Below are 27,860 nucleotides of genomic sequence, written 5' to 3'. Positions count from 1 at the left end.
TGCTTCTCAGTTCATTGAGAGAAAGATGATGTACACGCTATTATTAACAGTTATTTTTCAAACCAACATTTAAACCATTTTAACAATTGTATCCGACCGAAAACTTCGTTTGCTAATAAACCCTGTTACGTTGTCTGCCTGTATTTTAAATGTCAGTGTTGAGGACACACACACACAATGCAAACAGAAGTAAATAAATAGCCAATTCAATATCAATATTTATTCATGGCTGTCATCCCTGATAGTGTTGAAATTAACAGTAACAGGTATGTTGGAAGCTTTTTGTCTCCCCTTTACAAAGTCAACAATTATATAGGGAAATAACTAATTAATGTGCTTTAATTAACTTTTCTCGATAACTCATTTTCCATTGTAATCAATCTTGATGCCTTCTGATGGTCCCAGCAGAAGTAAATACATTATAAATCATATACACATTGTGTCTTAATGTTCTAACCTTTACAGTTTTGAAATTTTGGATCTTCTCCTGTGATAAATATAATTAAGTGATTTGGGTGCACAATACACCACTTAAACAAAACTGGGATGGAAAACATCAAATTACGTCACATGTCTATTAGTATTTCTAAAAATAATGGGTATTTTTGGCATCAAAAGGCAGCCATTCAAATGTACTTTGACATAAAACAGACATGTGACATACTACAGTCTATGAAATGTTTGAATATGGTTTAACAGCCAGACTTAACATGTTTAACTTAAGCAGCATTGATGGGAATAACACCAACAAAAAACAAACAAACAAACAAACAAACAAAAACCAAAAACAAAAACAAACACCAATCTTGTCATCATCCTTAGAGGAAAGCATATGTCAAACTAAATCATTAATTTAATCTTTCAGCACAATGCCTAGGATTCCTACCACTCACATGGGGGAATGCCTGATGAGCCAAAACAACAAAAAATAAAAACCAGACTACAAAGAACAATTCAAGTTACAACAATAAGATTTTGTCAACAACTTGCTTGTATTCTGGAATGAAAAGGAGAAGGGGTAAAAAGAAATCCATCCCCCAAACATCACCTCCTCACCAAAAACAACCCTGCAAACCCAAGAGAATATGAATCTGCATGAGTGTGTGTTAAAATGTTATAAAATCTCCAGCAAGCAGCTTGAAGAAAAATACCTTAAATTTGCAGTTAGCTAACAAATCGAGCGCTAAAATATTGATTGTTCAAATAAAGGGTTAAAGCCATTCTACAATACAATACTTCCTGTTGTAATGGGCACATATGACAAAGGACTGGGAATTAGTCCTTGCTCTAGGCCAAATGGGGAAATGAAGAGTAGACATAAAGCAGTGTCCAGACAGTTAATGCTTGCGTTACTCTACCTCCGGCATCTTTGACAAAGCTTCATAACACTGGCAAGGACTACATGAAAACTGATACATGTAATGACTGAATAAAAAATGGAAAACAAACAACTTGAAACTCATGCTCACTACAGCTCTTTAAAAATGGAAACTCATTCAAGACATCTGCCACATTCAAACTGAAAAAAGTGCAAGCAATACGCAGGAATTCCTACATTACTCTCATTTGAAACTGTAATTTTGACCAAAATAAGGTGTTTATCATCATTTTACATGCCCTTGCAATGTTCGTTATCAATGTGTGGGCATCAGCATCAATTTCATGTTTAAATCTTTTAAGAGAATACACAAATTCCTCTGGGGGTGAGGAAGACAGTCTTAAATCTTGATTATCTGTAGGAACTCACAGAGTAGGCAACAGCACTTGTTTCAAAATACAAACCACCTAAATGCAGTTTTTCGTAGTACAGTTCAAACAATTTCTTCAATAAAAAGAGAACATAAATTATATTGCTTTTCACCTGTTCCTGCTGTTTTAAAACATCAACACAAAGGGAAAACATTTTTTTTCAAACCAGGAAGATTGTGAACATTTTCTCTGTATCATAGTTGTTCCGAGAAACAAATCTTGGTGCAGTTAAGCCACGTAACTGAAGCAGCAGTGAAGATCTTTAGAGAGCAATCTAAACACTAAGCAAAATTTACGAATAGAATTCCCATTATGAAACCTATCTGCTTTGGGGAAAAATAATAAAAACAAGCTACAAATGCTCACTTAAACACTGGCAACATTGAATGAATTCCTATTTTAACTACTTTATAAAACAGAAAGTCATTTTTTGCAGCATTCAGGCCCAAATCTTTCTGCATCTAGGTATAAAAGACTTCTTCAAAAACAGCAGTATGGAATTCTCTGTAATAGCTCCTAATCAAAAGGGCAAATTTTGAAAAGACTTTCTGGAAAGTTCCATTTCTCAATATTTCTGTATGACACTTCTCAATGCATCAATGCTGCATAATTACAGTTTACATTGAGCCTGGATAGAATGGATGCAAAACAGAACCTGAACCTGGCTGTCCTGTCAGCTGCACTGGTGGTCTTGGAGGTGGCGCCATCCATGGAGAATTTAACTGACTCTGAGGAGGGCCGGGAGGTACAGGGGGATGTTGCTGCATGGCCCCCATGACTTGTTTATCAAGCCAGTATCCTTCCCCTCCTCTATCCCAAACTCCCTCTTTATCCTGTTTATCCCAGTTTCGAGAACCTTCCATCTGGTGTCCCTGACCTCCATCTTGGGACCATCCAGCTCCCATGGGTTTGTTTTGTCCCCAGTCTCTTCTTTCTGGTCCCTTCACAGGCCCACCACCTAGATTTGGGCCACCTCCTGACATGGGTGATGGCCCGCTATATCCTCCGCTGTTGAATCTCGCAACATCATGCTGCATACCCATATCCCGATTCTGCAGGCCAGGGCCTGACATGGACATCATTCCTTGGCTAACAGACCCAGGGCCATGCCCAAATTCTGCACCATCCCGGCTCTGCCAAGATGGATGTCCAAAACCTGGTCTACCTGGCCCTCGCCCTTGCATTGGGCCCTGTTCTGAACTATCTGGGCCTAATCCTGGTGGCTGTCCTAGCCCAGGCCCTTGTCTTGATGGCAGCCCTTGTCCAAGTTGTCCAGGTCTATTAGGGTCTCTCCCTAACTGTGGACCAAGCATAGTCCCATCTGGTCCTCTTCCCGGAGTTCGATGAAAGCTAGGCCCTTCTAAGCCCTGTCCTGATTGTGGCCCTCGTCCTGGTCCATCTTTCCCTTGACCCTGTTGTGGCCCTAAACCAGAGCCCTCAGATCCTCTTCCTCTACCAAGTCCAGGTCCATCTGGCCCTCTTCCTGTCAGTGACATAAATGCAGGTCCTTCCACTCCTCGGCTTGCAGATGCTCCAAATCCAGATCCGTCAATCATTCTCCCTGGTGGCTGAAGACCAGGTCCATCAAATCCTCGCACAGGTGATGGCCCAAGTCCAGGTACATTATATGCTTGTCCAAGCTGTCCTCCACGCTCAACACTTTCAAATCCCGAACAGATGGCGATGGCCCCAGTCCTGATCCCTCAGAACTATGAACTAGTGATTTCCATGGCATCTGAATACCTCCAAGTCCTGTCCTGCTATCATCCCTGCTCCAAGCACCACCTAAATTCTGCTGGTTCTTTGATCCACCTGCCATAGAATCCTGATTTCCCACAGACATTATGTCCTTTCCAAAACCTTCATCTCGAATTCGCTTTAGTGGAACATCTATGGGCTTCTGCTCAGCTTCGCGTTTTCGTGACTGGTGTCCATAGTCCATTACAACAGCATTACCTGATGTTTCAGCTCTGAAAATTATAAAGCAGTAATTCAGCATGAAATAATTTCTCTTTCAATGCATTTTACTATTAAGCTTTTAATAAACTATGCAAACCAACTGTGATTATCAGAAGCAAATTACCTTAAATTTTATACACTCAATCATTCATTCCTTGACTAGTACCAGTTGACCAGGGCACATCAAACTCTAAATCCAAAAAGAAAACCTAATTTTACCTTAATGGTGTCCTTAAATCTTGTCTGCCCTCATCCTGTAACAAAATGTGGCTATGTGTAAGTTGTTTTTAGATTAAATAGGTCTAAATATATAAACCAATGCAATTGCATTTTCAAATAATATAAATTAAAATAACTAATATTTCATGCTTTTTCCTGTCATTCTAAAACAAATTTAAATTCTTGCAAATTAATTTTAGTCTAAATATTTAAAAATGATGGAATAAAATGGAATCTTGTCTTTCAAACTTCATAATAAAATACTGCAATTAATGATGTTTGCTAAAAATAAAGTAATTTAATAATTTTGGTAAAGTCTTTTTTTTTTTTGGCTTCCTGGTACTTAAAGGTCAATTTATACCTTCTTAGCTCCACCAGCTGATTTCTCAAGGGAAGCAAGATGCCTTGCAGCCTCTTGCCTGAGCACCATAAGATCCCGTCCAGCCAAAGCATCTGAAAGGTAAAGCTTTTCTTATTTTCTTGCTAAAAAATCTGCTCCAGGTATGAACGAAACCATTTATCTTGGTATATGATTTAAAATTTCTGCTGGAAAAATAAGATTTTCACTGCACTGTTTAGCTCTGTGCTGAGCATTCTCTTAACTGTTGACACAGTCTTCACTTTATCAGACAGGTCTTAATACAGTGGAACCTCCCTTTTAAGACCTTTTCACTGTGACCCAAAATGTTTTTATGCACATACTTTGCTATATAAACGCCATCTCTACTACAACTACTATGACAGTTTGTGCTCTATTACAACTGGCAAAAAACAAAAAAATAATAAGCATACTTTAAAATATTTAAAAATTTTGCTTCTCACCAACAGTTTACCTAATGACGTTTTGCAGAAATCATGTAAAATACATTAAGCGCATTTTAAAAGAGACTGCTTGTTCACTGCTGTATCTTTATTAACCAGTGCAAAGTCAAATATTTATAAAATATTTTTGAGATTGACTGTTCGTGCTCTGATGTGACGTTTTGCAGCAATCACATTTTAAAAAATTCATATAGTGCATTTTCAAAAAGCATCTTTTTCTACCCAGTACACATGGGTTGTTTGGCTGCTCTTACCTGTTTACTCAGTTTCTTTATAAATCTTCAAGAATACTATATATGTGGAGCACATTGTGCAAATTCAATTTAAGATTGAATGGTACATTTGAGAAAGTACCAACAGCACAAACTCTGATTAGCTAGTTTATAATGAAAAAGGAGTTAACAGCAAGTTAAATATATTCAATATGTAGAAAGATATGGTTTTACGAGCTTTCTTTTAAACATTAAATAAATAAACTAGAATCTCTAGGCATTTGAAGTCGCAGTTCCTAAAACAAAAGCATGATTTCCCAATTAAGACATCTTTCCATCAAGATCTGATTTTGGTGGATTTGGAAGTCTCTTGGCTGCGTGCATAAACATTCGTTTGCCCACTCAAAAAAAAAAAATATCACCTATTACGAACACAAACCTGTACACATATTTCCATTCATGCACACAAATGTATGTATCCATGCACACAAACCTGCTGCTAGTAGGGAACAATTCACATAAATAATATTTTCTGAGAAAATTTAGAGATTCATTCTTACTTGAGCTCAAACCTGTCTTTGGTGTAAGAGTTCTCTCACTTGTTGGTTCAGAAATAGCTGTAATCTGGGATTTATCTGACAATGGCCAGGTCTGGACAGCATCCAGCTTGTTTGCCCAGCTTGTCTTCTGGCTGTCAGGCTGGTAAGATGGCCTAAAGGGCTCTTCTCTGGTGCCGAAAGAACTACTAGTTCCTTTTTTTTGCAAATCAGGCTTCTGTCTGAATGCCTCGCTGGCAGTTCCATACAAGACACCTTCACTCACACCACCTGCCATAAACTGAGGCAACTTTTCTTCGGGTCTGCTCAGGGACTGCACCTGCTCTAAGAATCTGTCTTGGGTTCTGGTTCTCATGTCCTCTGCAACAGCTAGATCCAGCCCAGGGATCTTCTGCAGTGAAGAATTACCGCTTGTGGATGCCGGTCCTTTGGCAGCAATGAAACTGCCAGCAGTAACTGGATGGGATGCTGAGGGCAGCCCTATTGGGAACAAAGGTCCACGGGTAACTAGAGTGGACTGAGATGATAAGATGTTTTTTTGGTCTCCAGAATTCCCCACGTTCCATCCTGTCCTCTGAAACCCAGATTGCTGGCCAGCATTCCAATCTCCTTTTTCCTTTGGAGGTTGAGAAGACCGAGAAGGACTGAGGCTCTTGAGCAACATCTGAGCCAAGAGTTTTGCATCCCTAACATCCCTTTCTGGAGTGAATGTTTTGGGGGCTCTTTGTTTTGCTGGACTTCTGCTCCTGTTATCATGCCCAACTGATGGTCTTATAGGACTCACACTCCTAAGTTGGTCTGGTAAAATCCTTGAAGGGCTAATACTGCTGCGGTGCTTTGCCAGTGGACTTCTGCTTAAATGGGGTCCTATCCGATGCCTTGGTGGACTTGAACTTCTGCGAAGCCTTTTAGGAGAATGCCTAGGACTTCTAATGTACCTCTGTGTTGACCGGAGCGGACTTGGGCGTCTTTGAGAATACACTGAATTTTCGAAGCGATGTGCCATGCTAGTTCCAGCTCTCTGGTCTGTGCTTCTCATCATGCTATAATCTCCCTCCTCTCGAGATCTCTTTCCACTCTGGTAGCTGTCTTTCAAAGCCTCTCTTGCTGCATCTGAGGAAGGTCTCCTAGAGTCTCTGCGAGAAAGCTCCAAGTCTCTAGCATCCTTGCGCAATCCTTTATCTGACTGTGCATTTCTCCCTGTCCTTCCACTGTCCTTATCAGAATGTCTGCCTTGCCTCTGCCTCACTCTAGATTGCTGGATGTCATCCCTGGCTAGACGCTGATGTTGTGATGTTTCTTTTTGACACTTGGTGTCCTCTTTGTTGGGGCTATCGTCCCAATCTGGTGAAATGGACTCTCTATCTGGATGGTCCCTTTCCCAGTCTGGTGATATCACTTCAGTGCCTTCCACAATGTCCGTGCCTTCCTGTCTTACACCTTGTCCTCCCTCTTCCTCCTGTTTCCTGTCATGGCAACCTTCTCCGCTCCGAGGGCTGAATGATAAAGACTTTAATGTTCTCCCCGCCACATCTCCCACCTTGGACTCTTGGGATGTTGGTGGCGTTTGCACTTTCTGGTTGCCCTGACTGCTAGAAGGTTCTTGAATATTTGAAGACTCTTCGTTTTCACTGATGGAAGTGTTTGTCTCAGCTGCCCCGCCAGGTGCATTTCCAAACAACTCCTTTAACTCACGTGACTCCCGACGATCCTGGGATTTGGTCTTTCCTTCACGCCAGCCATCTCGTACAGGAATTTGGAAGACTTTCCCATCAACTGTGGTAAACAAATATTTTTGTTAAACATATATGTGTGATTTGTGCTCATCATAGTGCATTTTCTAGTAATTATTTAAGTACCAACATTGTCATCTTATGTCTAAACAACTTTTTGAAAATTTCTTAAGTGAAATTTTCAAATATGATTACAAATTAGAGAAAAATTTATACTGCAGTTATGTCAGAAAATTCAAATCAACTCTTCAAAATTTTACTATTAAATCAATATAGTGTTTATTTCCTTTTGTAGCTTTAATGTATATTTTGAAATGAGTAATACTGATATGCTTTAAGCAGCATCTTGTAATTTAAAGATCTCAGCTGACAGGAACAAAAATTTTATCATTAGTAGAGATTAAGAAAGTAAACAATGCATTCCTTACAACTGCAAAATCCATTGGGCTTTATTACTATTCTTAATAGCTTCTAAAACAAGGTCACATTCTCATGATATAATGATAACTATATGATAATGTGATAACTATTCATAATTACATTAAAACATAGAGAACGAATCTACTATAAAATTCTGAATGTATTTGAGAATTCTAGCAAGCACTTACCTTTCTTGGGAGGTGGAACAGGTAATTTTTCACGAGACAAGCCATTCCAGGTAAGACGCAATTTAACTTTGTTGATGCTGACACTGATATAAGATCTGACAATGTCTTTGGCCTGATTGGCATTGCTGTACTCAATCACAACAGACCTGAAACATGTCAACAATTTTCATCTGCTAAAAATTAGGAAAAACAATTTTTTTTGAAGAAAAAGTACAGAGATCAGAAAACAATAAAGAAAAACTGACGGGGAAAAATAGTCTTAAAGAATACCCAACCCCTCTGACACAAACCTGATACAGGGGACAGAAACTGAGAAAAGGGACTGAAGCTGAGAAGAACCAAAAAGGAAGTGTCAGTCAATCAGTATCAACAGATTTTTTTATCCAACAGGAAAAATAAAGAAAACACTAATACAAGTAAGCTACAAGTATTGGGTAAATAACTTAAAGAAATAAAAAGCTAGATATACACTTAAATGAACAGATGTCAAAAAGTCTGAATGTCCCAGAAATCTAAAATCTCTGCACAGCTGAAATGTCATCAATAAAAACTTCCCAGCAGACCAATAAAGGCTCCTTGAGGACAAATGCTAATGAAATTATTAAATGTATTATCTCGACTAGTTAACGACAAAAGATATTTGCAGTTGAGTTATGACTCAAATAGTCTTTGAATCTTATACATTGATGAGAAAAGGCACACTAAAGGACATTAAAATATATTGTACAACAGCACTTTTTACCTTCTGATTTGCCTTTATTGCCTAGTTATTCAACAGTTAACCTTTATCATAAAACAGGAGCAGCTGAACTTTTGATGGAACATCCCCCAACATGAACATCATGGCAAAGACGTGTTCGTCCATTAAAAAGAAATTAAGGCTATAACCAATATGGTCTGCCACAAACCAAAGTAATGACCACATTTTTGAAAGTGGTATTGATAAACTACTCAAAAAGCAAATGCCTTTAAGCTGCTTTTTTCACCAATGAACTGTCCATTCTGGAGGCCCTCTTAAAAAATAAACTCTTGCTATGCAGAAACTCAAAGAGATAACCAGCAAGTAGATAGTGTTCCTACAATTGATACCAGCCCACTGTGAAATCCCAGGGAACAGCCACTCAGCTTGCCATGCTCAGATCAAGACAGAAACAAGATATCAACATCAACTTCCATCAGAAAAACATCCTTTTAAAGGATGAAATCCAATCCAATCTCTATCAGGTTTGGGTTGGGTTTTTGTTTTTTTGTTTGTTTTTTTTTTTTTGAAGAAAGCCAAATGCAGCTTAGAAGATCAGATGCTGAAGCATGCCTTGAAAAATGCCCTCCACTGAAGGTAGACACAGTTGTAGCATGGACGATAAGCCACTCCAAACGAAAGCACTAAGTGAACAAAAGGAACTTGGAGGATATTGCATCATTCATCCTGAAGGCTGAAAGTTATTTTGTGACTGAAAAGATGGTACGAATCATTTTATTGAAACTGGAAGACAGCATACTGGTTTGAACATCTCCTAGTTGCTACTCTCAGCTCCCAACACAATTGGCAAAATACTGAGATGATGGTAATAGACTAATAACTATGGGTGTATGCAATACAAAAGACATAGAATGACCACTTTCAAACGGTGTGTGTAGATATATATATCGGCAGCGGTACAATCTAGCAAAAGTTGTACACAAATTATCAAACAATAACTATATAAGCATTTCTTTTGCACTTTTTTGATACAAGGAGAGATGCAAGCAGTAACAGGCATTTCCTTGAGGCCAATTTTTTTTAAAAGATAATCCTGCTTGGAATTTCAACAATATCAACCTGACCAAGGATGCATACAACTATGCAGCTATAAAGAATTTACAGCTTCATGTAACTAGAAACATTTATGACCTTAATCAAGTACACTTATTTGCCTTCTCAAGTACAGTTTGTTCAATTTTATTCACCTCTAATAAATTAACCCATACGCAAGATAAGCACAGTCCATGTCTGCACACCCTCAACCCAGCACACCATACACATGCATGCAAAAACACAAACACGGCATCACGCCTAATAATGGTTCAAGCTGAAACAGTTTATTCAATTCTGCATTACATGTTATTTTTAATTTTTTTGTGATGTCAACCTTATTCTTTTGATGCACTTATAAAGGGACTTTCTAATCCTTTTGATCCAGCTCTTCTGGTGTTTCAAATGAGGTCATAGAATTTTCTTTCTTCTTGAGATTTCTTTCTGCTCTACTCTTTCATGCATCTATACACATTATTTCTCCCTCTGCTAGTCTAAAACTTGTATCAAAATGTTTTGTACTCTTCATAACATATTCTTTTTCAGCAGTACATGTAAAGACTTTAAAATATTAACTATTATGTGTCTTTGCTGCATTCTGCTGTCTTGAACATAAATGATAAAAGGTTTTACTTATGCCAACAAGTTTTACCATAGACATCTGGGTCCAGCTCAATAAGCTAAGTAGAAGGATCTCACTCTTTTTTTCCTAATGGAAAGTGATAGAGCTTAATGATACAAGCATAACAAGTTCCTTTTCTATTCCTTAACCAACTTTTAAGTCTTTGGTTATTCATTCAATGTCTTTAAAGCCAAACCTGCTTTGGCTACCTGTTCTACTTGACAAACATTACTGGCCTTGTTGTCATCTTGAATGCTTCTGTACTGAACAGTCTTCTGAAGAATCATTTCTCAACTCACCAATAGCTTGTCATCACACCACCAGTAAAAGCTATAAACTCACACCTGCATTCTTTTAGCAATGATCATTTTATCTTAATTGAATGCCTGATGAAAGCACTTGTTGCCCACATAAACAGCTTAGTCTTCTGCTGTTCTTCCAAATCATGCGGTTTTTGTCCTCAAGAAATGCAATGCCATTAACCATCAATTGTAAAAAAATATTTTTCTTCCTTAGGTAAGTTTTATGGTTAAAAGTAGCAATAAACCATTACTGATCTTCCCACAACCCCTTCACTTTAAACTTTCCCTTTCATGTTATAATCTATATACCCAAGTGACATAAAAAGTGTTGTCTAACTTAGTGACCACTGGAGCAGTAAGAGTACATGCTTCACTGTGTCTAGTGAGTAGCATGTGGAACGTGGAGCCCAACCTCCTCTTGTCCCCATTACCTTCCTCATATACACCACATTCTGCTGGGTGGGCAAGACAAATTTTCCAGCAACACACCTGAGAAGGCTTTGCATCACAGTCAATAATACTAACCACCATGCAACTGTAACAGTGGCCAGCTCAGCTTAGCCTTCCTTCAATACTGCTAGCAATATCATAAACCACAAGCAGTGCATTTTTTTGTTAATTTGTCGGTGGCAAAGAACTGTATACGGGGCAAAGGGAGCACACTTAGCTGAGGTGCTGACAGAACAAAACTAAGCATTACTTACCCATTATCTGATCCTTCTCTGGGCATGCGTATTGCATGTGATGTGGGGAAGGTAAGTAAGAGTAATTCTTGTGTTGTGCCCTTAGGCACACTGGAAATATGGACATTTTTATCATCACCACTGCTTGATCCATCTGCAAAACAATACACGTGCTGCCAAAAACATTCCACAAGAATCACTCAAAACAGACTTGAAAGGCCATTTGCTGGTCTACAGTCATCACAAAAAAAAAAACAACCAAAATGCTCAAACCATTGCCAAGGTAAAATTGCTGGAGATACAGAAAACATATCAAAGAATTTTTTTAAAGTAATAAGTGATTGCAGAAAAGGTAAAAGTATTCAACAACCATGAAGATGAAACCAATCCACTTCTGAAGTAGTAAGCCTTGTGGGAAGATCACATGACAGTGCGGTATATCATCTGCCATCCAAAGCCTGCAGCATCACATAGCACTGCACACAGAGATGCTTCCTTGCCTCAGTGTGACTGGTAAGCTGCTCAAGATTCTCCTCCCTTGAGATATTAAGGCAAGAAACAGCACTCACAATTTCTGAATGTGTTATGCCCCTTTCATTTATCAGTGGTTGATGACAGGCTACTTGAACTCCTGGCAAAGGTAGCAACACCAGACTGGTTGTGCTTCACATCTTCAAGTCTGCTCACTATGGTCAAATTTTGCTTCTTAGGCTGTTTGACAGTGGTTAGCAATATAGAATGATCACCGAACTGACCTGGCCACTGTCAGACTATTCTATCAATCTGTTCTTGCATGCACACACTTCTCACGGGCCAGTTCACTGAAAGCAGGGGGAAACAGAGACGTCATCCTTCTGCATTTTAACATGGTCCTTTTCAGCTCTGTACTCCTACTTGTCACGTACAGATTCTTGCTTAAATTCACAGTTACCTTGCTTTTTCACATAATTCCACAAAGTGTTAGATTCCAGTAACACAGTCAATGAACAAGCACAAAAAATGGTCCTTCAACATCCAAAGTGGAAATATTGAAGTTTCTTGTTAAAAACAAAACAAACAAAAGCCTGAAGGCTTTACATGACTGAAATGACGTGCATAGTGTCTGTGCCTTCAGGGACTTCATATGTGATCATCTGCTTGATAGTTTTCCTTGAGAATGCTGAACACTTCAATGCAGAAATCCCGATGACACCTGGTGCACAGTCATTCCCTAGTCACTTCTGTGTGAGCAGACCTTTTTGTGTAGTTGGCTGCAAATTTTTAATATGGTTAGCTGCACCCTTGTGCAGTAAGATGTGAATGCCTGGTAAAGTCAGTTCCATTCATGGTCCACTGGAAATTTGTTATGATCTGCATTCTTCTGTTTCAGCTACAAACTCTCAAGTGGTCAGGTGTCTGATACATGCTGCACACTCACCCTGGTTGCCAGTATTTTTGTCCTGTAGTTGGCCACAAATTCTTCATGTGTTCTACTGTATTCTTCTGCTGTCTGCTGAAAATTCTTGACATGGGCTGCAATTTTCTGTTCTCTGCTAAAATTCTTCATGTGTTCAACTGCACTTTTTTTCTGCTGCAAATTTTTCGTAGGGTTAGCTGTATTCTCATGAAGGCAGATACACCTTCAGCTCTGTTTTTTCAGCAGCATTGTTTTCTTAGTTCAGAGCTGTATGTTGGTTATACAGATTGATAATTTTCACCTGTATTTTGTGGTCCACTGGAAATGGCATGCAAACCTTGATTCTTTTCTTGACATGCAAAGTCTGACTCTGTGACCAGCTGCAGCATATGTGTACAGCCTGCTGCAATGTACCTTGTATAGTAAGCTGGAAATTTTAGATCAAACAAGATGTTAGCATTCTTCTCTTTACACCAATTACTCCCATGTCAGCACTCGTTTTTCTTGTCTAGGCATGCAAAGCCTATTTTCTTCTCTAAGTAGGCTTGTTCTTGCCTTGGCATAGCTCCATGTTCCTATTTAGTATTCCTGTTTTGGGCTTGCTAACTTCCTGGTTACTGTATCTTGTCCCGATGTCAATGCCATCCTCATATCTACATATCATTTTGTCCTGCTGTATTTAATGCCATCCTTGTCTTGGCTTAATTCTTCCAACTTATGTCTCCCAGTCCTGGCAAGATCTACCAAGTGTTCTTCTCTGTAGTGAGATGTAGTCTTCTGCTGAAATGAGCATGAACTGCAGCTTTTGCAACGTTTTACCACTAATAAATGTAGGACTCTTAGTTCTGCTTGCACAGGTTCATTGTAGTGTCCGCCTTTCACAAACAATATGCACACAGAAGTGTTGCCCTACAAGTAACTCAAGGCAATGTACACTGAAATGCAGAAATGAGGTCCCAGCATTTAAAAATTATCTACAAAAGTTTGTTCAATTCATATCTAATCCTTTTCTAAAGAAGGAATGACTGCTGGTAACTACTGATCAACTGTCATATGATCAAAGCCTGTCTTAGTGTTGATTGCACCTTTGTGAAGAGGAAGTCCCTGCACTCACCTGGTTGACAAGCTGCTTCATTCAGTCTTAACAGTGGCCAGCTACACAGCTGCATGATACATCCAATAACAGCATGCTTGATCTTCTCCTGATATGGCTCTGAACTTACATTCATCCAGAAGTCAACAAAGACCACGATAGATTTTCAATGCTGCATCAACAGTGTATCCAGAAACTGTCCATAGGGTAGATCTTTCCACTTGTTCCTCTGAACATTACTGACTACATTACTATTCAGAATAGATCAAGATGTCTACTTCTGAAAGGACATAGATACTGCATGCATTTAGGCTTGATCCTTCACATCACTAACTGATGAGGCCAATCCTGATCCAAAATTTACAATTATTGTTGCATCATCAACTTCTTTGTAGTTTAACTTGTCTACATGATTGTTGTCTTATGAAGCCTACTGCACCTCTCTGCAGTATTAAGCACATTTCTGCTGAAATTTACTTGGAAGTACAGCCAAGCTACAAAACTGCCATGTTTTGTCTCCCTTCTAATTAATCTGACTGCAGTCTTTTCTGATGTGGCTGTCCAGCTCTAATACCTCAATGGACTAATATCTTAAAGGTTCACATACACAACAAAAATAATCCATCTAATCAAATCATGACCTTCTTCATGAACTTGGAAGGAACACAGTAGTGAAGTTTCAAGATTGCATAGCATGGTTGATCACTGCTGCTACATCAGGTTCTATATTTAAACAAAGTGTAGTTAAGCAGTGGGGTTGATGGTTTATAAGATTAAAATAAAAAGGAACAAGCTGATCCGATGATATGCAATCCAGATATGTAATATGAAACTGATGTTTCTGGTAATAAATAGAAAGATAAGAGACTGGAGAGCAAGCTGAAACTTGTTTAAGTTTTTCTTGGTTAGCGAACAGTTGATAGTGGCAAAGCACCCATTAACCCAGTCCTGGTTGCTGATTTGCACTAAAATAACAAACTGCATAGGAATCCTGGCTAGGGTATACTTGTCAGTATTAAAATGGTTTACATGCACACACACAAATATTGCATGGATGCATGCTCCTGTTTGCAGCTGCTCAACTCTACCTTACCAGCTGCATTCTTCTATTACATAATATTCTAGATAGCTGTGTTTGAAGCAACCCATCTTTTATAGAAGAATTTTTCAACATTTTAATTCAGACAACTGGGTTTCTCTTCACTGATTTTATTTGTGTCGTGTGAAAAATCTGAAATGTTCAATAGCACTTGAATGAAGTACCACTTTCTACTGTTCAAAGCAAAAAACAAAAAAGTCACTTAAATTCCCTAATAATCAGCCCCTATGTGAATAAGACAGAAGATGCAAAAGTAAATTTATTATTCTACTATGCACTTCTGAAGGTCTGCATCAACTTTTGACATGCCTCATTTTAAAAAATAAAATGAGCAAAGGTTCATCCACAAGTAAAATGACTTCATTACCAAAATGAACAAAATCCTTTGTCCTTTGTCAGTTTCCGCACATGGCATCATCATCAGCAGAAAATGACACAAACAAAATCTTTTGCACTCCCATCATCTCCTTTCTATGAAAATGTTGTGACACTTGAACTGCACAATGAAGTAACCAACCCTTCAAAAACACCTCCAATATGGAATCGATGGATACTTCTGCTTACCCAATCTTCTTCTGAGTATCAGGTAGCCTGGTGGCATAACAGACCCAAGTGGTGGACCTTGTCAGCTGCCATGTCTATCCAGGTGCTTCCCCCATTGACTGGTAGCAGTCAAGGGGTGAATGGCAGCATAGCAGTTAAACAACTGTCATCAGGACAGTAGGTTAGCAGGCCTCATCTCTGGAATATATAATGCTCTTCTTGAAAAGACACCTGTTTACTGGACTGCACTGGCCATGGTGATGCCTTTTCTGCTGACTTAGTAGTCACAATTCAAGCCCAACTCTTGAGATTGCTGGTCTTAAACCATAAATCCACATGTTCATACTACTCTTGCAGGAGGATCAGCAACTGTCACATTTCTTCCTTCAGGGTTTGCAGCTTCAGAAATGTATTGTGCAGTCTGCTTCTCTGCAGGGGCATGTAAGCCAGGGCCCAGAGTATAATCTTGTTGTACATAAAGTATATCAAAGTATCCCCCAAACTAGCTCAGAGCCATGATACAATTATTGTATTCACATGGTTCTTGAATTAGTTTAGTTGCTGCCTTGAGACTGCAAAGGAAAGAAAACTGACAAAGACCCAATACATAAATTTCAACCTAAGGTCTAAAACCATGGCACCAAGCAAGGAAAGCCATGGAAAGGCAAAGACAAGGCATCATCTTTCACCTTACTACCTACATTTTGATACATAATGCAAAATATTTGAACTCTCAGATTGCTATATTTTACACCATTCCTATCAAATCACTATTCACAGCTAACCTTTTCTGAAAGCCTCTATGATTCGGTCATCCATCCCTTGGCTGGCATTAGCTGATTGCCAGTGAAGCCATTCATCATAGGACCTGTTTCCATCCCCTGACCAATTGTCATGAATACCTGGATAGGTCTTGGGCAGTGTTGAGCAGGTCCTGCTGAGAATGACCAGTTCACTCTTTAAAGTTTGCTTTCCAGTTCTTCCTCTGTCCAACTCAGCATGCTTGTCCTGAAGAACAGTTTAGACAGGGTGTCATGCCAGGCAACATGGCCAAATCAGAACAGCTTGTGCCACTTTACTGTTGCGAGAAAAGTTTCCTGGTGTCCAATAAGGGTGGTGACTGTACCCTGTACAAAATCATTGGTCTTGTATCCTATGTAGGAGACGCAGCAGTTTTCTTAGGCATATGGTCTTGAATACTTGGATTCATCTTTCAGCAGCAGCAGAGTCCCACAGACCATAGAGCATGATGTGAATACAAGAGACTTGTACAGCCTGTTTTTTCTGGAAAATCCATGTTGTTCCTACATCAGATCCTGTTCAGCTGGTCATTGCTGCTGTCATGTTTGCAATACTGATGTGAATGTCTGCCGAGCATTTTCATAAAGCATGGTGCCCAGGTACTCTTTAAGCTATACACAGTTCATATGGATCTCTGCCTTGCGAATTTGCTCTTGTCCATGGTAGTCTCCATCCAGAATGCATTTGTACTTTCCTCAGATGGTTCGTGAGATCTTGCAATCTGCTATTGCTGCCCATCATCAGGTTAATATCTGCAAAATGGAGGTGCGGTGGCTGTGAAGAGTTTCTCACACTGTGTTTACCAGGAAGATGTTGAAGAGCACAGGCTTTAGGTGGGCAACCTTTATCAACATCCATTGTTGCCTGAAAGAAGATTTTCACCTGAATTCCATGAACTCTTGTATGGTGCTTTGACTTTTTGAACAAGGCCCTCTTCAATGTTAAATTTTCACATCACATGCCACAACCCCTCATTTCAGACTCTGAATATACCTTTTAAGCCAATAAATCTGTAATAGAACCCCTTCTGGTGTTAAAAATATTTTTCTATCAGTATATGACTGTTGAAGATCTGAACTATGGTCCTGCCTGCTCTGAAGCCAGTCTGGTCTTCAGCTAGCAGCTGCTTGGCAGAGGTGTTGGATTACCTTAAGCATGAGTTTGTTTGGATTGCCATTACTCTTATGGTTTTGTAGTTTTGGTACTGTTTATTTTGTCTCTCAATTTTGGGATGGAGTATGATAAGCAATTGCATCTATTAATAAGGCCCCCCTTAGCTTTCCCAAATTTTTGCCAGAGTAGTGAGGGTCTTTACTGTGTCTTCCCTGCCATGCTTAAGCATCACAGCTGGGATGTTCATCAACCCAGGGTGACTTCCCTCCATTCAGGCTGCATATGGCTCTCTCAACCTAAGACTGACAGGTGTGCCAGGTCACTGGTTGTAGTCTCGTTGTTCTGAAAGATGTTGGGGTCTGCCTTCAGATAGAAGTTGTGTAAGCTGTTGCAATGCTAAGTCTATCAGTTTAGCACAGTCTTGCTGTTTGTGAGGTGACCACTGCTGTCTTCAATGACAGTTTTCAGTAGACCTGTTGTAGAGAGGAACTCCAGAAGCTGGTACGCCTTTTTTCTTGTCACTCAATGCCATCTATTTCAAGGAACTGCTCCTTGATCCAGTTTTCTTTGCCTTCATACCCCTCCTGATGTTGCTGTTCCCCTTTCTGTACTTGGTGGCTGCTTCAGGACTGCTCTTCCTTTCTTCAAGACCCTCCTTCGTTCATAAAGATTGATAACATTGATATCAACCAAGTCTGTGTCTTCTTTTTCTGCATCACTAGGAACTCTTTGGTTGTTCACAGTAGCATTTTCTTGATGTTTCCAGCAAGGGCGTCTACATCACAGCCAACCATACTGAGGATGGCAAATCTGCCTTCAACTTGGGACTTGAAAATTTCCGCAATGGGTCACACACCTTTTCCAAGTAACAGTGAATTCAATGTCCCCACCTAGATGTGACCTCATTTTGGCCTTCTTAATGTTTGATTTAAAACATCTTAGTAGTAGGATGAAGTCAATCTGGTTATGGACCGCACCATCCGTGCCAAGTTGCCATCCAGGAGATTTTGTGAGTTTGACACAATTTACATTTGTGCTTTCTCCTATGTTTTAACAAGCTTCTACAACATACTGATATCATGTGAACTTTCTTCTGATTATGTACTTGGTTGAAACCTGTCATTTTTACAATCAAGAAAACCAATCTGAAATGTGAAGAATTAAAACATAACAGACCAGTATCCAAAGTTTTCTTCCTCTCAAAAGTATTTGAACATATTGTTCTGAAGAAACTCATGGATTAAGTGTAGTCTCATGACTATCTGGAGCCTACTCAAACTCATTTAGCCCCAAAACATCTTTAAAAAGACCTGGAAATTTTGCAATGAGGTGTCAGTTCTGTCACTGCTGGATTTATCTGTAGTTTTCAATCTGATTGATCATGTGAAAGACTGTTCATGACCTTTGATGAAATGTTGCACAGACGGTTTGAATCTTACCTAATCCACCGCATGCAGTCACTGTTGTTGGAAATGTTCAGTCATGTAAGTTCTACTAATCTTCTCAAGACACTTCACTGGCTTCCAAAAAGGCACACAAAATACAAAGTGGTTTCTATCTATTTTCAGTGTCTGCCCTATGACACCTGTCCTATCTCTAATCCTATCCACCAATAAAGACCAGCATGCATCTTAAGATGCATCTCTATTTGCCACCTTTTGTAAGTAATCATATGCAGTATTTGGGCCAACACTCTGGAATTCCCCACCAGTGCATGAGCTCATGCCTTTTAAAAAATTGCCTTAAAACTTTCCTTTACAAACAGTACTTTCCAGTTCAGCTCTTCTCCCAAAAGATACAGTTACTGACTTAGCATGTATCTAGCAGCAGTCTTTCTTTACTCTTTGTATATGTGCCTTAGTGAAGGTTGGTGTGAATGGTGATGTTTTTTCTCATTAGAATATTTGCCTTGAATGAGGATCTGATATTTTATTTTATTGACAATAATTGTTTTTGTTTGATATGTGACTTTAGAGGGTAGCTGTTTTGTTTAATTTCTATTGTGTTTTTTATTACTATTGTCCTGTCTTAAAGGTAAAACTTCTACTCTACAGTAAGAAAGATTTGTTTAGCTCAGGAGAGGGAGGTGAGGGTACTTGTGAGAAGCTGTTGGAAGCAAACAGCAAAACCACTATGGTTGGCTCAACATGCTCCTCGCCTTCCTCCTCCTAAAATAAATTATCATTTATACATGCATTTGCATGCAGAAAGATGCTAATTTAAAAAGTCATTCACAGTGCCACAACAATCACTGGAATCTTAAATATGTATTATTCTAGGCTGCAAAGCTTTTGAGAGGTGGTTAGGCCGTTTCTGTGGAGCTTGCTTTAAGACCATACTTAACAAGTCACAATCAAGTTAATACCATAGGTAACTTTATTTATACAAGATAACAAATACCCCCCTGCCACCCTGTACCATCATTTTGTTAAGAACTTCTGAAATGTTTTGGATGTCTAATAAGATGGGTTTGCTAAATTGTGTAACAAATTTGATGAATACTGATATTTAGTTGTAGTATTTCACTGTAAACATTCATCTTCTTTCCCTCCTCAGATGACTTTTTTCCCTTTCAAAGACATCACAAGTGTAGTAGCAGTGGTCAGCCTTTTCCTCAACTATTTATTACCTTTTGCTGTTCCTTTCACTGTAGCTGTTGCTTTCTGGCTAAGTGTTTCAGCATCCAACAAGTCCAATGCTATTAATACTGCAGCAACAAAATCATTAAGATTAATTATTACGTTTAAATTTTTCAACTATAATGAGTAAATCACTCCTACCTTTAACATAAAAACCTCAATTTTATAAAATTCATTTTTATTGTTACTTAAAGATTATCATCAGCCAATTCCCATTAGCATTATGAAAAATATTTCGAAGCAATGTAAATCGAATTAAACAAAAACAAGTATTCTTAGCAACAACAACAGTAACCTTTGATGAGATACCCCTATGATAAGCTGCAAGTATGTATATACCACTTTCTTAAACAATGATCTCGAACTGAGTCCTGTAATGTAAACCACTTTGTTTTCCAGCTATGTACAACAATTAAAAGACTTCCCTTGCATGATTCCACATAACCTCTCATTAATACACAAATGCCAAAGTGCCAATGCAAGTAAGTTAAATACTTCAGCAATGGTTTTTTTTTTTTCGCAAGGCCATTTATTTCCCCCTACCAGCAATGGGTTTCTAAATGCTTTATATGTCTAATTAGACAATGCTATGATTATTGTTTGGTATAAAGAATGAGAAGTTTGTCTACTGAACAAACAAAAAGGGATGCTGGTCCCTAAATATTGTAAAATAAACAAAGTAATAGTAGAAGCAAGACATGGTTAAACATAATGCAGTCTTAGACAAAATCACAGCTGCATAATGTTTCAGATAAAAACAGATCATACTGATGATGGTTATTCCATAAGGTTAGAGTCATTATCTATGCATAATACACAATGACAATTTGGTCAAGAAATGACTGCATGTATGATAGTGGTCCAATAATAATGCTGGCATTAACAATCCTACTGTACTGCCAGTCACATAAAATTACAGTACGTAAAATTAATTATTTCTTTCACCAGAATAGCTTATGTGTTGCAGTATTCCTGGGTTTTAGTCGAAACATGAATACTGGCTCTGGGGAACCAGGCACGTGGGCGAGAGTTAACCTCAATTCTCACTACCCACGTCAACATAAGTTGCAGGGGAATCATACGATACGTAAAATACTCACGTCTATCACACGACTCACGACCCTCCACCCCTGCTGTTCCCCAAGCACAAAACTTAATGTGTGACATAACATATAGAAAGATCTGTTCTTGTATTTGTTGACCCACAACGGTGGAGACCAATACTCTGGCCGACATTCATGGAACTCTGATGACTTTCTCTTGAAAGTGTCGCTTCGCCTGTCCGTCATCCTTCCAGCCTGATCGGCCAACCACGTCAGAGAGTGACAACTGCTCTCCTGGCGACACAAGAGTCGAGCCTGTCCCAGTCCAGGCACACACACGTGATGTCTTCGACAACTGATATGCCATGTACAGCCGCCAAACAAACACCACCTTGATGCGAAGTTCTCCAGTTCAACTTCTGGCCTTAGCGTCGAACATCTACCTCTCACAGGTAGTGCAAGTCTCCTTACAGGTAGTGCAAGTCTTCTTACAGGTAGTTCAAGTCCTCTCACAGGTAGTGCAAGCCCTGGTCACGTAGCCCTTTGCTTTCCATAGCGACAGTAGGCAGTCCAGACAGTTCTTTGACACTGACTCACCCCCTTGCTCAAGGGTCTCTAACCAAAGCGTCCTTCCTCCTGAGTCTTGCTCTCTTGGTTTAAGACCCAGTCTCGAGGTACAAGTGAAGTCGGCATCGCGTTAGAGATGCTGAAGTCGCTTTGACTGGTGACCAGTTGCTCCGCCCACTATGACGTCGTGCCGAGAAGTGTCCTCCTGGTTCTCCATTCCCTATTTTACTTTGCACTTTTGCAGCCATACATACACAGAGGAATGCCATTAGTCACTCACCAACCAATCAAATAGTCAGTATCGACATAAGAATGACCACCCTACTGACACTCTGCCCCGCCTGCAGTGGCGTGGTGGACAGGTGACTAACCCCTACTACCCGTCAACCTGGCGTCACTCTCTTCATAGGCATCATTGACACCTTTGCCAACGGCTGGTCACACTTGGCTTACTGTAACCACTTAAGGCTGTCTCCCACTTACAACACCTCTGCATTCCTACCGCATACAACACCTCTACACTGGCACATACGCCCACCTTTTCTTGCATAAGGGCCCTCGATCTTGTCAACAAGCCACCCTAGACCCTAACTGGGGTGACTGCTACTTCCCCAATAAAGTTACCACATGACAATATGGTCACAGGATTTTTACTTACTGTGCAGTGAAACAATGGAACTCTCTCTTTTCCATATCCGCCACCTACCCACTATTGAATCCTTTAAATGTGCACTGAAAACACACCCCTTAAACATTACTCCTAACAACAGTCCACACAATGTAAGTCTTTTTTTAAAACCATTCCCCCCTCCCCCTTTTCCGCTTATTGCTACTTCTCTGCTCACCTTCCTTTTGCAAAATAACAATACTCTCAGTTCTTGTTACTTGGTCCCTTTCTCCGATTTTTATATGTTTTTTGTCATCAGTACTGTTTATCCTTTCATTGTTTGTGTTGTTTGCTTGTTCTTCTGTTCCTCAATATGCTGTCAATGTCTACTTCTTGTTCTTAAGCACTGAGAGAATGATCCTTATGAGTGTGAGTATGCACTATATAAATTTTGCATTATTATATGCAGTACATCAGGCAAGTCGAACATGCGGCCCGTATGCAGCCCTTTGCAACCACACCTGCATCCCACACAAAGAACTCTGTACACATTCACAGCCCTCATGACAGCATAGATGCAACCCATGCAGCTCAGTCTGACATGCCTGCAGTATATAATATTTGTTTTTTTTTTTTTAAACTGATGAAGTAGCCTAACAATGCATTATTCAGAACGTACCTGTCGTTAAATAATGCATGATTGTACAATTACAATAATAATGCAATGATGCTATCAGTTCTTTTAAAACACTACCTAAGAGGAAAAAACTACAATCTGTTTATAATATAAATCTAACTAGAACAATAAATTATTTTTAACTAGATCAGTAACTCCCTGTAAAACTCAAACACCTGCTGTAAAATGACTGTTTATTATAAAAGAATGATGAATATTTACCTGTATCTTTTTTACTAGAGTCCAGCAGCTTCCTAGTGATTTCTAAATCCACCTTCTTGCTGACAAGAACCAGCTGAAAGACTTTTTCCATTGCAAGCTTTGCTGCTTGTAGGCGAGGAAAGAACATCTTGGCATCTCTTTAAAACAGATTTTTAAGAAACTATAATTTTCATACTAAAATAAGTTTCATCATAATGAAATATAAACAAATATAGTTCTAAAAGCCTGCATATTCATTCTAAAGATGGTGCATTATTCTTGTAAAAATTAAAAATAAATTTTGCAAATGAATGGTGATAAGAAATACACCATGAAAGACTTACCCTTTTTTCTTCTTTCCCCGGACATTATTACGCATATAGATTGCACAGTCTTGAGCACCATTTAAGAATGTCTGCACAGATTCCTGTGCAAGATCTGCAAACTCTAGTGGTGACATTTGCACTGCAAACCGCCACAATCCTGGTTTGGGTAGGAAATGGTGAAAAAGAATTTTAGTACTGTTTCATATATTTTAAAGTTTTCTTATTATGTACCTATTTACATGCTTCTAACCTATACTCAAATATAGCTTATAAACATGTACTGGTTTAAAACCTCTTCTATGCGCTTCTTAAAATGCATTGTAAGGTATGATTACTTTTGACTCAGACATGAAAAGAAAAGAAGCCCTTTAGGGCAAAACACCTCCTTAAAATAGCATAACTGTCATCAAGCCTGCCTTTAGCTATTTGATTTTGAGTCCTTTTCCGTTCCTTTATTTTTCCATACTCAATCAAATTTCTTCTGGAACATGTTTCACAACAATGAGTATTTAAAATAAGAAATTTTTAAGTTCTCACACATTACCTAAAACATAACTAATTACAAGAAAACATAATTTCACCTTGTTCCATAGGACTTGATTTTAGCTCAAAGAATTTTGAAACAAACTCTTCTTCCAGCTTCTTGACCTCGGAAATAGGCAGGACAGGACCTGTGGTTTTGCAGCTCCAAGTTCCTTTGTGGGTTGTTTGGCTTTCTCTTCCCTTGTGGTGGTACCATGTTTTTTGCTGGCATCACCAGTCTTTGTAGTGTCACTCTCACTGATGCTTTTCCCTATCTTGGCACTTTCATCTTTCACCACATCTGTTCCAAGGTCACTTTTCTTTAACACTGCGCTCTCTTTGTTTAATTCTGTGTCACTTTTAGATGCTGCATTGGTTTTTTTGTTAAATGATGAGCTGCTTTTCTCTGATTTGTTTAGCTTGTCACCTTTTTTATTTTCTAAACTACTGACACTCCTTCGATCTTCCCTTTTGTTGCCTTTACGTTCGGAAACTTCGTCTTCATCTTGCTGGTTTCTGTCCCTTCCTGGAGATCGACTCCCTCTTGATCTCCTATCTGAATTGTCATTTTCACTTACTTTTGACCTGGTTCTCTCCCTTCCTCTTTCAGATGATAAATTCCTGGCACCTAATCCTTTGAACATACTGGATGAATGCCCAAAGCTTCCTTTTTTCCCCTCTATGTCTTTCTCCAGTTCTTTACTGTGACTTTTATTCCCACCCAAATGCTGTGATGAGATGCCACCCTGAGATCCAAATTCTGGGCCTTCAGAAGCTTCAGGATTTTTAACCTGTGTTTCTGTCACTTTAACACCTGGTGGAACTCTCAGCTCAGGTTTTCCAGTGTCTAAGGGGTTGCTAATAGCACCAATGATACCCACAGGTGAACAACTTTTCTGGGTGTCTTTAGCATCTGAAAGAACAGGTGCCTGAGTTTGTAATTTATTGTCAGGGCACAGCTGACTGTCAACATCCATCTTTTCTACACAAGTCTGGGACTCACCCTCACCTTTTGCAACAGGTTTGGCTTGAACAACTGACTTTTCATTAGTCTGAAGTGGAGAATCTTCTGCTACCATAGTGTTAGCTGCAAATGGTGGGCGGGAGGACACAACTGGGGATCCAGCAAGAACCTTAGTAGTATGTGGCTTTATTAAAGAAGCAGACTTTGTTTGCACTTTAGGCTTACTCTGTGCTGTAGGCTTGGGTTGGACTGAGTTTGGTGTGGGGGATACTGATGTTCCTTCTTTTGAAATTGTTGCTGCTGACTTAGGTGCTAGTGCTTGAGTTTTAGTTGAACCTGGAGGTAACTGTTTCGAGGTTGTTTCTCCTAGCTTTGCCCCTGTTTGTGGTGACTTTGGTGCTGTTGCTTGTGTTAACAGAGGTTTTGCTGCTGCTTCTGCAGAAACTTGTGCTGAAGTTGGCACTGCTGGTGTTTGTGAGGACTTTGCTGTCGTTACTTCTTGTGTTGGAGTTAGCTTTGTTGCTGCTGGTGTAAATGCTGGTTTTTCTGCTGTTTGTGTTGGTACTGGTTTTGCTGTTACAGGTGTTGATGTTGGTTTTGCTGCTTTTTGCATTGATGTTGCCACTGTTTGTGTTGATGGTTTTGCTACTGTTTGTGTTGATGTTGGTTTTGCTGCTGTTTGTGTTGTTGGTTTTGCTGCTGTTTGTGCTGATGTTGGTTTTGCTGCCGTTTGTGATGTAGGTTTTGCTGCCGTTTGTGTTGATGTTGGTATTTGCGTTGATGTTGATGCTACCTTTTCTGTTGACTTCAGTGTTGTAAATTTTGTTCCTTCCGATTTGGGAGTTGTTGGTCTTGCAACTGCTGGCTTTGCAGCTGCTGTTGTTGCTTTAGCTGTCTTTGAGGTTGTTGCTGATGACTTTGTGACTGTTGCTGGTTTGATGTCGACTGCATTGTTGTTGCCACTATTTCTTTTGACTCAGAACCTGCTCCTATTGTTTTTGTTGATTTTGGGGTCGTTAGTACTGCTTCTACAGACTTTATCACTGCTGGCTTTGGAGTTGCTGCTGCTGACTTTACTGCTACTACTGACTTTGTGGTAGCTGTAGCTGCTTCTGTTTTCTCTGGAGTGGCTGCCGTTTCCACTGCTGGCTTTGAGGCTACTGCTGCTAGATTTATTTCTACTGCTGACTTTGTGGTAGCTGCTGTTGTTTCTGATTGCTCTAGAGTGGCTGCTATTTCCATTACTGGCTTTGAGGCTGCTGTTGTATCCTTTGCTGGAATTGTCATGGTTAACTTTGTGATTGTTGATGATGTTTCTAACAGCTCTGAGCCTGTTCCTCCTCCCTTTGCGGTCTGTGGCTTTTTTGGAACTACCACCGCTGACTTTGAGGTTATTAAAGTTGCCTGTGCTTGCTTTGGAGTTTTTGCCACTCCCCCGACTGTTACTGGCTTTTTGGGAGTTTGAGTTGTTGGTTTTATATCTGCTTGTACTATCTCTCCTAACTTAGGGGTTCCTGCAGTTTCTGTTCCTGATGTTGAGGTTGGTGCTGTTGCTGAATTTGAGGCTCCCACTCCTGGCTTTGTAGCTGAAGGTTTGGAGACTGCAGAACTTTGTTTGACTGAAGGCTGTTTTTCACTAAGCTGACCTGAAAACTGTTTATCACTCTTTGGAACATTTTCAGTCTTCAGAGTCACAGTGTCTGTTTTAAGCAAAGAATGGCTTTCTGCTGATGTGTTGATATTTTTGCTGGAATTATCAGGCTCAGATATCTGATTAGAATGAACTTCTGTTGCCTCTATGTCATCTGCATCATCTAATACCATCCATTCTTCTGGAAAATCATCCATGTCTCCTTCAATATCTTCCATATCATTGCTTGTGTCCATTTCTGTTAATTCAAGATCTGATACCTCTTCCATCATTGCATCTTTCTGTAACATGAAACAATGCAATAAGCGAAACTGCATCACTTAAAAGATTTTCCCTATGGTATGTCCCCCCACCACCATCCATAAAAAAGCAGCTGATTTTCACAGGAAGAAATGTCTGGTGGTCCTACTCCCTGCCTCCTTCCTTTACTGGGGAAGAGGGAGGAGAAAGGGAGATATACAATACTAAGCTACAGTGTCTATAAACTGATGTTTTAAGATACCAAAGCATGCTTAGCTTGCTCATGGTGATTGAAAAATGTGCTATGATTGCATTGTTGTTATTACTAAAACAATACAGTCAGACCTCGATAAGTCGACCTTCCCTAAGTCGAAAACCTCCCTTTATCGAATTAATTGTTAGTTCCCGGCCAAATACCTGCGCCTATTACGCCATTTTCCCTACCTCGAAAACTGCGTTAAGTCAAATTTTTTTTCGGGTCCCTTTGAGTTCGACTTATCGAGATCCAACTGTAATTTGATTATTAACAGAAAAGACAAATCACTTTAAAATTTGGATTTAAGTTCTAGGATGCAATAAATAGTAACTAAATCTGTTATATGTAGTAGTCCACTTTCTTTGATCACGGTTGCTTGCATATGTTTATAATATATTCTTATTCATTAAACATGGCATATAACCTTTTGCAGCACTTTTACGCGCTCAAACAATTTTCAATGTTTATTTTTAACAAATAAACCCTGACGTGTAGAAGTTTTTCATTTTATTAATTTCTCTTCACACATGTTTTGACTAAAAGCAAGCATAGCCACACGATGAAATATGTTGTAACGAAGGACGACTAAACAATTAAGTGCCACATATATAATTATGTACAGATCCTGCTGTTGTTACTATATCCACTTCTGGCGCTTCTAACAATATTAGTCTGTCCTCGCACTGGCAATGGTTTCCTCATCTCCCACGAACTAATACACCAATGAAGTGTTTCTAGCCCCGCTAATTTAAATTATTCATGTACTTACAAACCACAATAAAATCTATTCCGCGTGTCATGTATACATATTTGTGTAGTATTTAGTAGTATGCATCCACTCACCAGAAAAGTCCAAGCGTCATAG

General features: G+C 39.3%; 4 protein-coding genes across 6 annotated transcripts; all 4 read right to left on the bottom strand.

The window, feature by feature from the left end:
- Nucleotides 1-205: 205 nt before the first annotated feature.
- On the bottom strand, nt 206-25,173 carry LOC112576866. 3 transcript variants are annotated; one of them, XM_025259680.1, is made up of 10 exons: nt 23,944-25,173; nt 23,381-23,519; nt 23,058-23,194; nt 19,933-20,010; nt 11,280-11,412; nt 7,860-8,005; nt 5,522-7,294; nt 4,289-4,380; nt 3,928-3,962; nt 206-3,719 (listed from the first exon to the last, which is right to left on the bottom strand). In XM_025259680.1, the coding sequence occupies exons 1-10, from the start codon at nt 23,951-23,953 to the stop codon at nt 3,302-3,304; spliced, it is 2,961 nt and encodes a 986-aa protein (XP_025115465.1). In that variant the 5' UTR covers nt 23,954-25,173; the 3' UTR covers nt 206-3,301. The 3 variants fall into 3 exon arrangements, with proteins under 3 accessions (XP_025115465.1, XP_025115471.1, XP_025115479.1); XM_025259686.1 differs by lacking the exon at nt 19,933-20,010; XM_025259694.1 differs by lacking the exons at nt 19,933-20,010; nt 23,058-23,194; nt 23,381-23,519; nt 23,944-25,173 and adding an exon at nt 11,629-13,913.
- Nucleotides 2,367-3,245, bottom strand: LOC112558450 (spidroin-2-like). The gene has a single exon (XM_025228931.1). The coding sequence runs from the start codon at nt 3,243-3,245 to the stop codon at nt 2,367-2,369; it is 879 nt and encodes a 292-aa protein (XP_025084716.1).
- On the bottom strand, nt 23,965-25,461 carry LOC112558356 (MICAL-like protein 2). Its single transcript, XM_025228849.1, has one exon. The coding sequence runs from the start codon at nt 25,459-25,461 to the stop codon at nt 23,965-23,967; it is 1,497 nt and encodes a 498-aa protein (XP_025084634.1).
- Nucleotides 25,462-25,655: 194 nt separating this feature from the next.
- LOC112558295 (proteoglycan 4-like) lies at nt 25,656-26,768 on the bottom strand. Its single transcript, XM_025228721.1, has one exon. The coding sequence runs from the start codon at nt 26,766-26,768 to the stop codon at nt 25,656-25,658; it is 1,113 nt and encodes a 370-aa protein (XP_025084506.1).
- Between the last annotated feature and the right edge of the window lie 1,092 nt (nt 26,769-27,860).

Source organism: Pomacea canaliculata, linkage group LG1, assembly GCF_003073045.1.
Source record: "Pomacea canaliculata isolate SZHN2017 linkage group LG1, ASM307304v1, whole genome shotgun sequence".
In the NCBI taxonomy this organism is placed as follows: domain Eukaryota; kingdom Metazoa; phylum Mollusca; class Gastropoda; order Architaenioglossa; family Ampullariidae; genus Pomacea; species Pomacea canaliculata.
Note: the sequence above shows the minus strand (reverse complement) of the source record. Positions and strands in the feature narration are given on the sequence as shown.

Excerpts from the sequence above, each read along its gene's own strand:
- LOC112558450 (XM_025228931.1), bottom strand. The coding sequence starts at position 3,245 with ATGTCACTGACAGGAAGAGGGCCAGATGGACCTGGACTTGGTAGAGGA.
- LOC112576866 (XM_025259680.1), bottom strand. Across the intron at positions 8,006-11,279 it reads AGAGAAGGATCAGATAATGG|GTCTGTTGTGATTGAGTACA; the intron begins GTAAGTAATGCT and ends GACATGTTTCAG. Across the intron at positions 7,295-7,859 it reads TGTTCCACCTCCCAAGAAAG|TTGATGGGAAAGTCTTCCAA; the intron begins GTAAGTGCTTGC and ends TGTTTACCACAG.
- LOC112558356 (XM_025228849.1), bottom strand. The coding sequence starts at position 25,461 with ATGCAAAAAGCAGCAAAACCAACATCAACACCTGTAACAGCAAAACCA.
- LOC112558295 (XM_025228721.1), bottom strand. The coding sequence starts at position 26,768 with ATGGAAGAGGTATCAGATCTTGAATTAACAGAAATGGACACAAGCAAT.